This window comes from Heptranchias perlo, chromosome 42 (genome assembly GCF_035084215.1).
Source record: "Heptranchias perlo isolate sHepPer1 chromosome 42, sHepPer1.hap1, whole genome shotgun sequence".
Taxonomy (NCBI): domain Eukaryota; kingdom Metazoa; phylum Chordata; class Chondrichthyes; order Hexanchiformes; family Hexanchidae; genus Heptranchias; species Heptranchias perlo.
In genome coordinates this window covers 13,860,013-13,872,284 of record NC_090366.1, presented here as the reverse complement: position 1 = coordinate 13,872,284, position 12,272 = coordinate 13,860,013, and the positions used below count along the sequence as shown (strand labels likewise).

Below are 12,272 nucleotides of genomic sequence, written 5' to 3'. Positions count from 1 at the left end.
TGCATCAGCAGAGAACCTTGGTGCTCGGAGTCTCAGATTGGCAGATTGGTGAGGTGTGGCATGCAGATTGGAGGATGTGGGATTTATTGGTGCGCAACCTTTATTCAATGTTTTAACATAACTCATCAGTGTGTAAACATAGGGATGGGAGCTGCATCTGTGCTTTACGTGTGCGATGCCTGATCTCCGTTCAGACTCCGTGCAGGCAGCAGGCTGTTATATTCAGCAAATAACAGGTACCAGCTACCTTTAAGAGATTTCTAACAGACAGCCTGCCTTTAAGGGATTGGCGCTCCCCCTGCTGGCGGAAAGTGCGAACTGCATGGAATCCTCGTTCGACGCTGATTTCCAACGCGGATTGCAGGTGAGTCCTCAGGCCTGACGAAAGTCTCGTCCTGCCCGTCACAGGGACCATTGGGTAATAGCAGATCGTGCTACCCCCGCCCAAAAACAGGCCCAATCCAATTTGTCCCCCATGGAGCCAAGGCGGGGTAGATGGAGTTAGGGTACAGATCAGCCATGATCTCGTTGAATGGGGGAACAGGCTCGAGGGGCTGAATGGCCTCCTCCTGTTCCTATGGCCTGCTGTTCTGCTTCAATGACAGCAGATGGCAATGTTGGAGCAACAAACGGTAAGAAATAATATCTTCCCTCTTAAAATGGACTGAAGGTTGAGTGTTTCCAATCCAGACTTTCGTCCGTTTAGAACAAAGGGCGAGTATTTAATCTGTTATTTTTACTACTCATTCTGGGGGATGTGGGCGTCGCTGGCGAGGCCGGCATTTATTGCCCATCCCTCGTCGCCCCTTGAGAAGGTGGTGGTGAGCCGCCTTCTTGAACCGCTGCAGTCCGTGTGGTGACGGTTCTCCCACAGTGCTGTTAGGGAGGGAGTTCCAGGATTTTGACCCAGCGACGATGAAGGAACGGCCGATATATTTCCAATGTGTGTGTGACGTAGAGGGGAACTCGGAGGTGGCGTTGTTCCCGTGCGCCTGCTGCCCTTGTCCTTCTAGGTGGTGGAGGCCGCGGGGTTTGGGAGGGAGGTGCTGTCAGAGGTGTGAGTCGCTGCCATGCCAATGTTCATGGGGAGAGGGAGGAACGTTGGCCAGGACACCAGCGAGATCTCCCCTGCTCCAGTGCTACGGAATCTTTTATGTCCCACCTGAGAGGGCAGACGGGGCCCTCGGTTTAACGTCTCATCCGAAAGACGGCACCTCTGACAGTGCAGCGCTCCCTCAGTACTGACCCTCCGACAGTGCGGCGCTCCCTCAGTACTGACCCTCCGACAGTGCAGCGCTCCCTCAGTACTGACCCTCCGACAGTGCGGCGCTCCCTCGGTACTGACCCTCCGACAGTGCGGCGCTCCCTCAGTACTGACCCTCCGACAGTGCAGCGCTCCCTCAGTACAGACCCTCCGACAGTGCGGCGCTCCCTCAGTACTGACCCTCCGACAGTGCGGCGCTCCCTCGGTACTGACCCTCCGACAGTGCGGCGCTCCCTCAGTACTGACCCTCCGACAGTGCAGCGCTCCCTCGGTACTGACCCTCCGACAGTGCAGCGCTCCCTCAGTACTGACCCTCCGACAGTGCAGCGCTCCCTCAGTACTGACCCTCCGACAGTGCAGCGCTCCCTCAGTACTGACCCTCCGACAGTGCGGCGCTCCCTCAGTGCTGACCCTCCGACAGTGCGGCGCTCCCTCAGTACTGACCCTCCGACAGTGCGGCGCTCCCTCAGTACTGACCCTCCGACAGTGCAGCGCTCCCTCAGTACTGACCCTCCGACAGTGCAGCGCTCCCTCAGTACTGACCCTCCGACAGTGCAGCACTCCCTCAGTACTGACCCTCCGACAGTGCAGCGCTCCCTCAGTACTGACCCTCCGACAGTGCGGCACTCCCTCAGTACTGACCCTCCGCCAGTGCGGCGCTCCCTCAGTACTGACCCTCCAACAGTGCAGCGCTCCCTCAGTACTGACCCTCCGACAGTGCGGCACTCCCTCAGTACCGACCCTCCGACAGTGCAGCGCTCCCTCAGTACCGACCCTCCGACAGTGCGGCGCTCCCTCAGCACTGACCCTCCGACAGTGCGGCGCTCCCTCAGTACTGACCCTCCGACAGTGCGGCGCTCCCTCAGTACTGACCCTCCGACAGCGCAGCGCTCCCTCAGCACTGACCCTCCGACAGCGCAGTGCTCCCTCAGTACTGACCCTCCGACAGCGCAGTGCTCCCTCAGTATTGGCACTGTGGGAGTGTCGTCCTGGATTACGGGGCTCGAGTCTCTGGAAAGGGGGCTCGAACCCACGACTTCCCGACTCAGAGACTGAGTCAAGGCTGACACCGTATAGAAAATAGAAGCTAGAAATGCAGAATTTTATTGACACACTCACCAGATACCAAAAGATTGACACCAGTCGGTGATGACCATTTATTGCTGGCTGTTTCCATTCGGAAATAATATTTCCCGCTGTCTTCCACTGTTAAATTCTTTATCTTCAAGGTACAGCTATTGTCTTCCACACCTCCAAGTATCTCCACGCGGCCTGAATAATTAGCGTTAATCTCTCCGTTGCTTTGATACACTCGAGCTCCATGGTAATTGTGCCCTTTTAACCAAATCGAATTCTTCATTTCACCGCGGTGTCTGTATTGGCAGGGGATTGTCACGCACGAATGTTCCCGGGCTGTCAGTGAGAGCGGGGTCCACACTGCCCAGGTCTTGCCCTCTGTAAGAGACAAGGTCTGAGTGAGGGCCAACAAGAACTTTGAAGCCAGGCACAACATGTGAAGGGTTAGGATGGAAATAATCAATTAAAATCACTTGGGGGATCAATAATGTATTGTCATAACTAGGGGGCCCATCAACATAAGAGAGTCACGAATAAATCCAATAGGGAATTCAGAAGAAACTTCTTTACCCAGAGAGTGGTGAGAATGTGGAACTCGCTCCCACAAGGAGTAGTTGAGGTGAATAGTGTAGATGGATTTAAGGGGAAGCTGGATAAACACATGAGGGAGAAAGGAATAGAAGGATATGGTGATAGGGTGAGAGGAAGTAGGGAGGGAGGAGGCTCGTGTGGAGCATGGACCAGTTGGGCCGAATGGCCTGTTTCTGTGCTGTATCATTCTATGATCTGGTGGGTTGTCCTAGGTATTAATGTCGGCCATGATGTGTCCCTAGGGGAGGGGAAGGAATGCACTGGAGTCCAGGAAAATTAAAAGTCTACAGGAGAGGAGGAAACTGGAGGGAATAAAACATTTTTGTTAAAGATAAATGTGGAACAAGTGCTTAAATATGAGATAGAACAAAACTACTTGCATTTATATAGCACCTTTGACATAGTAAAATCCCAAGGAGCTTCACAGGAGCGTAAATCAGACAAAATTTAACCCCGAGCCACATAAGGAGATATTAGGACAGGTGACCAAAAGCTTGGTCAAAGAGGTAGGTTTTAAGGAGCGTCTTAAAGGAGGAGAGAGAGAGGCGGAGAGGTTTAGGGAGGGAATTCCAGAGCTTAGGGCCCAGGCAGCTGAAGGCACGGCCGCCAATGGTGGAGCGATGGAAATCGGGGGATGGACAAGAGGCCAGAATTGGAGGAGTGCAGAGATCTCGGAGGGTTGTCGGGCTGGAGGAGGTTACAGAGAAAGGGAGGGGTGTGGGGCTGGAGGAGGTTACAGGGATAGGGAGGGGTGTGGGGCTGGAGGTGGTTACAGGGATAGGGAGGGGTGTGGGGCTGGAGGAGGTTACAGAGAAAGGGAGGGGTGTGGGGCTGGAGGAGGTTACAGAGATAGGGAGGGGTGTGGGGCTGGAGGAGGTTACAGGGATAGGGAGGGGTGTGGGGCTGGAGGTGGTTACAGGGATAGGGAGGGGTGTGGGGCTGGAGGTGGTTACAGGGATAGGGAGGGGTGTGGGGCTGGAGGAGGTTACAGAGATAGGGAGGGGTGAGGGGCTGGAGGAGGTTACAGGGATAGGGAGGGGTGAGGGGCTGGAGGAGGTTACAGAGATAGGGAGGGGTGTGGGGCTGGAGGAGGTTACAGAGATAGGGAGGGGTGTGGGGCCGGAGGAGGTTACAGGGATAGGGAGGGGTGTGGGGCTGGAGGAGTTTACAGAGGTGGGGAGGGGTGTGGGGCTGGAGGAGGTTACAGGGATAGGGAGGGGTGTGGGGCTGGAGGAGGTTACAGAGATAGGGAGGGGTGTGGGGCTGGAGGAGGTTACAGGGATAGGGAGGGGTGTGGGGCTGGAGGTGGTTACAGAGATAGGGAGGGGTGTGGGGCTGGAGGAGGTTACAGGGATAGGGAGGGGTGAGGGGCTGGAGGAGGTTACAGGGATAGGGAGGGGTGTGGGGCTGGAGGTGGTTACAGAGATAGGGAGGGGTGAGGGGCTGGAGGAGGTTACAGGGATAGGGAGGGGTGAGGGGCTGGAGGAGGTTACAGAGATAGGGAGGGGTGAGGGGCTGGAGGAGGTTACAGAGATAGGGAGGGGTGAGGGGCTGGAGGAGGTTACAGAGATAGGGAGGGGGGCGGTGAGGGCCATGGAGGGATTTGAACACGAGGATGATGGTTTTAAAATCGAGGCGTTCCCGGATCGGGAGCCGATGTTGGTCAGCGAGCACAGGGGGTGATGGGTGAACGGGACTCGGTGCGAGTTAGGATACGGGGGCAGCAGAGTTTTGAATGAGCTGGAGTTTACGGAGGGTGGGAGATGGAAGGCCTTGATACATACCTAATATTACCAGTTTGATTTTATCGGAGGAGGTTGTTCCAACTGAATTAGATGCTTCACACGTGTATTCTTGATTGCCATGAAATGCAGGAGTCACATATGTTTGTCTTGTTCTAGATCGAGTCCAATGGCTGTTCCCTGTCCATTTGTAGGTAGTTACTGGTGGGTTACTGGTTGAGAACATGCATCTTAATGTGATCGTGACACCCTTAGTGATTGGTGTAAAGCGAGAGGAAGCAATGTAAACATCCTTAGGGGCATCTGAGAGACAAAAAGAATTCAGTAAGCATGTTAACTCGAGGCGATGGACAGGGTCAGTGTTGGGCGCACACCGAGCACAGGAGGAATAGGGAAAAACTGCCTTAGGACCTCCCAATACGCTTCGGAGCCAATGAAGGGAAATTCATAGGAGCAAGGTCGCAGATACAGCAATGAGATAGGACAATAGGAGCAGGAGGAGGCCATTCAGCCCCTCAGGCCTGTTCCGTCATTCAATTAGATCATGGCTGATCTGTATCTTAACCCCATTTACCCGCCTTGGTTCTGTAACCCTTAATCCCCTCACCCAACAAAAATCGATCAATCTCAGTTTTGAAATTTCCAATTGACCCCCGGCCTCAACAGCTTTTTGGGGGAGAGAGTTCCAGATTCCCACTCCCCTTTGTGTGAGGAAGTGCTTCCCGACATCACCCCTGAACGGCCCGGCTCTAATTTTAAGGTTCTGCCCCCTTGTTCTGGACTCCCCCCACCAGAGGAAATAGTTTCTCTCTATCGACCCTATCGAATCCTTTAATCATCTCAAACCCCTCGATTAGATCACCCCTTAATCTTCTACACTCGAGGGAATACAAGCCCAGTCTGTGCGACCTGTCCTCGGAATTTAACCCTCTAAGCCCCGGTATCATTCTGGTGAATCTGCACTGCACCCCCTCCAAGGCCAATATATCCTTCCTGAGGTGCGGTGCCCAGAACTGAACGCAGTAGTCCAATGATAAAAATTATTAACCGACCAATCTGTTTTTTGGTTGAGGGATAAATATCGGCCCCAGGACACCGGGGAGAACTCCCCCCTGCTCTTCCTCGAAATAGTGGCCGTGGGATCTTTTACATCCCACCTGAGAGGGGCAGACGGGGCCTCGGTTTAACGTCTCATCCGAAAGACGGCACCTCCGACAGTGCAGCGCTCCCTCAGTACTGCCCCTCCGACAGTGCGGCGCTCCCTCAGTACTGGGCACTGGGGAGTGTCGGCCTGGGATTATGGGGCTCGAGTCTCTGGAGTGGGGGCTCGAACCCACGACCTCCTGACACCTGCCGCATACCCGCCCCGAGCTCGAACTCGATACGGAAAGTAATCTTTCAGCTGAGCCCAGTTTACTTACATTCCACGTTTAAAGTGATGTTTTTTCTGTGAGACTCGCCCATTGTTGACTGAAGTCCACAGCTCAGCGACTTCCCGTCATCCTTGTAAGAAGGGACAAAACTCAACGTACGGCTGGTAATCCATCCATTTTGAGCTGTGCCTTTGGTTTCGGTCGAAGTCGACCGGTTTAAACCCTCAAAGCTGTACCATCGGAGAAGGTCAGCGCACAGATACTTCACGGAGCAAACTAAACTCACTTCCTCTCCCTCGATCATCCTCGCAGGTGTTGATATGTTTATTAAACTCGGTGCGTCTTTTGGGAAACAGTCAGGAGAGACACAACGTTATTGAATGCAGACTGCGTGCGTGAACAGAGTAAAAATCACCCGGCAACATCGAAACTACAGCTCAGAAACAGGCCATTCGGCCCAACTGGTCTATGCTGGTGTTTATGCTCCACACGAGCCAACATTTGGGCTTTATAAGTAGAGGCATAGAGTACAAAAGCAAGGAAGTTATGCTAAACCCTTTATAAAACACTGGTTAGGCCTCAGCTGGAGTATTGTCTCCAATTCTGGGCACCGCACTTTAGGAAGGATGTCAAGGCCTTGGAGAGGGTGTGGAGGAGATTTACCAGAATGGGACCAGGGATGAGGGACTTCAGTGATGCGGAGAGACTGGAGAAGCTGGGATTGTTCTCCTTAGAGCAGAGAAGGTTAAGGGGAGATTTAATCGAGGGGTTCAAAATCATGAAGGGTTTTGATAGAGTAAATAAGGAGAAACTGTTTCCAGTGGCAGGAGGGTCGGTAACGAGAGGACACAGATTTAAGATAATCGGCGAAAGAACCAGAGGGGGAGATGAGGAGAATGTTTTTTTACGCAGCGAGTTGTTCTGATCTGGAATGCGCTGCCTGAAAGGGCGGTGGAAGCAGATTCAATAATAACTTTCAAAGGGGGAATTGGATAAATACTTGAAAAGGAAAAATTTGCAGGGTTTTGGGGAAAGAGCAGGGGGGGAGTGGGACTAATTGGAGAGCTCTTCCAAAGAGCTGGCACAGGCACGATGGGCCGAATAGCCTCCTTCTGTGCTGTAAGATTCTATCAAAACAAAGCACAGAAATCTCACATCGGGGCTGTAATGAAGTTATCACATTAAGAAATAGGAACATGAGGAGGCCATTCAGCCCCTCGAGCCTGCCCTGCTTTTCATCGTGGCTGATGCAAAATGCAGTTAAACTTACCAGAAAAATCTATCGTGACTCCCTTTGGGTCTGAATACTTAATGTTCCGTTCCATTCGAAAGTAATATGTTCCCTTATCGCTCTTCCTTAGTTTATTTATCTTTAAGGTGCAATCTTTCTCTGTTTTCCAATTAGCAAGGAATTGGGCCCGACCTTCGAAGGCAGAGTCTGGTTTCCCGGTGGAGTTGATCACTTGTATCCCACTGGTCTTGTCTCCCTTCAACCACATGACGGCATTGGGGTTTCCGGGACACTGGAAGGTACAAGGGATCACCACGCAGGAGTCTTCAATCCCAGTGATGTTCCCAGGCGTCTTCACGTCCCAGTCATAGCCAAGGACATCTATAGCAACAAGAACATGCATTTATACAGCACCTCCACTCTCCCCTCACTCCCTGTACCCTTTAATATCCCACCCAGTCTAATCCCACTCTCCCCTCACTCCCCGTACCCTTTAATATCCCATCCAGTCTAATGCCACTCTCCCCTCACTCCCCGTATCCTTTAATATCCCACCCAGTCTAATCCCACTCTCCCCTCACTCCCTGTACCCTTTAATATCCCATCCAGTCTAATCCCACTCTCCCCTCACTCCCTGTACCCTGTAATATCCCACCCAGTCTAATCCCACTCTCCCCTCACTCCCCATACCCCGTAATATCCCACCCAGTCTAATCCCACTCTCCCCTCACTCCCCATACCCCGTAATATCCCACCCAGTCTAATCCCACTCTCCCCTCACTCCCTGTACCCTTTAATATCCCACCCAGTCTAATCCCACTCTCCCCTCATCCCCATACCCTGTAATATCCCACCCAGTCTAATCCCACTCTCCCCTCACTCCCTGTACCCTTTAATATCCCACCCAGTCTAATCCCACTCTCCCCTCATCCCCATACCCTGTAATATCCCACCCAGTCTAATCCCACTCTCCCCTCACTCCCCATACCCCGTAATATCCCACCCAGTCTAATCCCACTCTCCCCTCACTCCCCATACCCCATAATATCCCACCCAGTCTAATCCCACTCTCCCCCTCACTCCCCATACCCTGTAATATCCCACCCAGTCTAATCCCACTCTCCCCCTCACTCCCCATACCCTGTAATATCCCACCCAGTCTAATCCCACTCTCCCCTCACTCCCCGTATTCTTTAATATCCCACCCAGTCTAATCCCACTCTCCCCCTCACTCCCCGTACCCTTTAATATCCCACCCAGTCCAATCCCACTCTCCCCTCACTCCCCATACCCTTTAATATCCCACCCAGTCTAATCCCACTCTCCCACTCACTCCCCCTACCCTTTAATATCCCACCCAGTCTAATCCCACTCTCCCCTCACTCCCCACACCCTTCAATATCCCACACAGTCTAAACCCACTCTCCCCTCACTCCCCACACCCTTTAATATCCCACCCAGTCTAATCCCACTCTCCCCCTCACTCCCCACACCCTTCAATATCCCACACAGTCTAATCCCACTCTCCCCCTCACTCCCCACACCCTTTAATATCCAACCCAGTCTAATCTCACTCTCCCCTCACTCCCCACACCCTTTAATATCCCACCCAGTCTAATCCCACTCTCCCCTCACTCCCCGTACCCTTCAATATCCCACCCAGTCTAATCCCACTCTCCCCGTACCCTTTAATATCCCACCCAGTCTAATCCCACTCTCCTGCTCTCCCTCCCAAAGCCCCTCTATCTTCCTACCTTCCTTCCCACCTTTAAATCCATCTTTTCAGCTAAGCTCTTCCAACCCTCCCTCGCCTCCTCGTCTCCTCTTGGGATGTTTCTCTGCATTAAAGCCACTTTATGATAATTGCTGTGAATGAACAGTCATAAGAGTGCCTACCTTGGAACAAAATCAGCGTCAGGAAAAGCGTTCTTAAGGATGTCATTTGCAAAGGGACTGAAATAAAGTTGGAGACAATTAATGGAGAGGTTTACAATACTCAGCAATTATCAGAAATACCTTTCACCTCTAATCGCAAATGGAGATCACCCATAGCTGAAATCGCCTCCAAAGATTTCACTTCCCCCATTTGATTCCAAACATTCCTTCTCTCTTCATAGTGGAATCATAGTAGGTACAGCACTATAGGAGGCTATTCGGCCCATCGAGCCTGTGCCGGCTCTTTGAAAGAGATATCCAATTAGTCCCACTCCCCCCTGCTCTTTCCCCGTAGCCCCTGCAAATTCTCCCCTTCAAGTATTTATCCAATTCCCCTTTTGAAAGTTATTATTGAATCTGCTTCCACCGCCCTTTCAGGCAGCGCATTCCAGATCAGAACAACTCGCTGCGTAAAAAAAATTCTCCCCATCTCCCCCTTTGGCTCTTTCGCCAATTATTTTAAATCTGTGTCCTCTGGTTACCGACCCTCCTGTCTAATCCCACTCTCCCCCTCACTCCCCGTACCCTTTAATATCCCACCCAGTCTAATCCCACTCTCCCCCTCACTCCCCGTACCCTTTAATATCCCACCCAGTCTAATCCCACTCTCCCCCTCACTCCCCGTACCCTTTAATATCCCACCCAGTCTAATCCCACTCTCCCCCTCACTCCCCGTACCCTTTAATATCCCACCCAGTCTAATCCCACTCTCCTGCTCTCCCTTATTTACTCTATCAAAACCCTTCATGATTTTGAACACCTCGATTAAATCTCCCCTTAACCTTCTCTGCTCTAAGGAGAACAATCCCAGCTTCTCCAGTCTCTCCACATAACTGAAGTCCTTCATCCCTGTGCGGAAATGCATAAAGAGATACCTGACCATATTAACCCTCTAATACACCTAACTCACAAATGTAGAAATGCATGATGGATATTTGACCATATTAACTGACCAGCTAATTCAATTTAAAGCTCACATGATAGTTTCTCACGAAAAACACATAGAAACAGAATTGTGTAATTACTTTGAGCTTTCATGTGCTGATAACTGTCTGACTAACAGAAATGAACGACCATATAGCCTTGAGACTAGCTACAGACTTACTGATAATAAAGACAGTTTCTTAGGGAAAAAGCACTTTCCCAGGCCTGCGTCCAAAATATCGAGACGGCCATGGGAACCAGAGGGTGGGTTCCCTATTTTGATTGACTAACTACCTGAACCAATAAAGAATGTACATGTACGCCCATATTCTATGACAGGTGGGCGTCGTTACTGAACTGTATAAACGTGAGCTGTTTCTTGAACTCAGCGAAGACGTGGCCTCAACCATTGTTTGAGGCACTCTCTTCCACTTGCACAAGTTTCTTAATAAATTCTCACTTGTCTGAATTAAGTGTTTGGGTGTTAATGCATTGTACGGAATAAGTAATATTGAGTTTAAGTTTTCGACAGTTTCTTGGAGGTCCCACCGAGATCGCTTGTGATCCCCGGTAAGTACGGATACAGGTTGTCTGTGCAAGCCGCAGACGCACCGCGATTGGTAAATGTATGCATTAACTGACGTGACTAATTCTTCTGTTTGCCTTTAGGAATTGGAAGGCGATCATAGGAAATGTGTTTCGTATAGACAAGGAGAAAAAAAAAAGGGGAGAAAAAAAAAGAGAGACGCGACAGATCACTCGATATTGTCAGCTGCGGTGTTGTAGTAACGGGCTGAGAGAGAGCAATAACGGAGTAGATCTGTGATACCGGTGATTACTACAGTGACATTGAGGTTGCTGTATGGGGCCGACAGACGGTCAGCTGCTAGTGGAAAAAGGCGCCAGGAAAAGAGAGAGGTGACAAGGCTACAGACTTGAGTAAAATAAAATTTTAACATTCGGAACAGTGTGAAATTGTAATTTACCTCGCATAGTGTTAAGGTATATAAAAATCTTGTGTAAGTCAGCTGATCCAACCAATTGCAGATGTTTCTCTCACGCACCTAGCCTGAGCTGGTTATTAAGAGGGTTTTAACCCCACGTGAAGGCCAGGACCCTAAAGTAGGTGCAGAGAACACATGACGTCTTGTCCAACCGGCTGAATTACCAAGTACAGAATTGCGATCGTTAATCGCTGTGTAATTATAGTGTAAAAATTGTATAAAGCCATGGGCGCCAGCGCAAGCAAAATCCCTCCAAAGGGAACACCTGCTGCTTATATGTACAGAAACTCTGGGAAAGAAACAACTGACGAGTTGATAGTTTGGTCAAAATGGACCAGGACTAGAAAATATCCTTTTCCCGAAGACGGTACATTTAATATGGATAGAATTAAGTGTTTAGAAAAATGTTTAGAAGACAGAGTCCCGAGAAAGAAAGGTTCTTTTGTTTTCAGTGTACTGACTCTTTAAAAAGCCTGTCCTTATTGTGAGTGTTTTATGTCGGTGTTGCGGGCCACACCCCCTTCTTACTGCGTCTTACGTGTTTTCCTCTTTTGTGTAATGTATCTGTTTTGTCTTGTGTTTAATTCTGATATTGCTGAATTAAAATTGGAGTTATTGAGGTTAAGTGACCTATTAAATTCTGGTTCTTATAAAATGTGAGCATGTCAAATTCCAGACATGGGATCTTCACAGAAAAATTGGCATTTTGAATTTCTTAAATGTCGAGTGATTTGAAGTTTAAGTTTTGTTGAGTATTGGTGAGTGTGAATTGATGTGTAAAGAATTAATGTTGTGTGTTACTGCAAATCGAAGATCGACATCTTGTTATCTAGTACAGGGCATCAATTTTGATAATTTTGGGATTAATCTTGGTTGTACTAAAATGTGAAAGCTGTTAGCTCTGACAGCACAGCCCTTTTTATCTTGTGATTGGCTGTGGTTTGAAAAAAAAATGACCCAAAAACGGGGCAGATAAAAAAAAAACTATCTGGTATCACCTTGATAGGAAAAGCTGGAAAGCTGGAACAGCTCGGAGAGTTGGTTACAATCATACCCACAAAAAGTATGTGAAAAATAATGAATTTGAAAGCTATAGTTGTGTATGGCGAGGACAGCAAATTATAAAACTTA

The 12,272-nt window shown here is 50.1% G+C and overlaps 1 protein-coding gene across 3 annotated transcripts in view; it reads right to left on the bottom strand.

Moving 5' to 3' along the window:
• LOC137306229 (B-cell receptor CD22-like) overlaps window positions 1-12,272 on the bottom strand; it is a 62,817-nt gene that overhangs the window by 33,330 nt on the left and 17,215 nt on the right. For all 3 annotated transcript variants that reach the window (XM_067975356.1, XM_067975355.1, XM_067975357.1), the window contains exons 2-6: window positions 9,175-9,231; window positions 7,318-7,659; window positions 6,096-6,389; window positions 4,717-4,977; window positions 2,384-2,719 (exon numbers count right to left, since the gene is read on the bottom strand). In XM_067975356.1, the coding sequence (XP_067831457.1) occupies window positions 2,384-2,719; window positions 4,717-4,977; window positions 6,096-6,389; window positions 7,318-7,659; window positions 9,175-9,220 (1,279 nt within the window). In that variant the 5' untranslated portion in view covers window positions 9,221-9,231. The remainder of the gene's footprint in view (window positions 1-2,383; window positions 2,720-4,716; window positions 4,978-6,095; window positions 6,390-7,317; window positions 7,660-9,174; window positions 9,232-12,272) is intronic.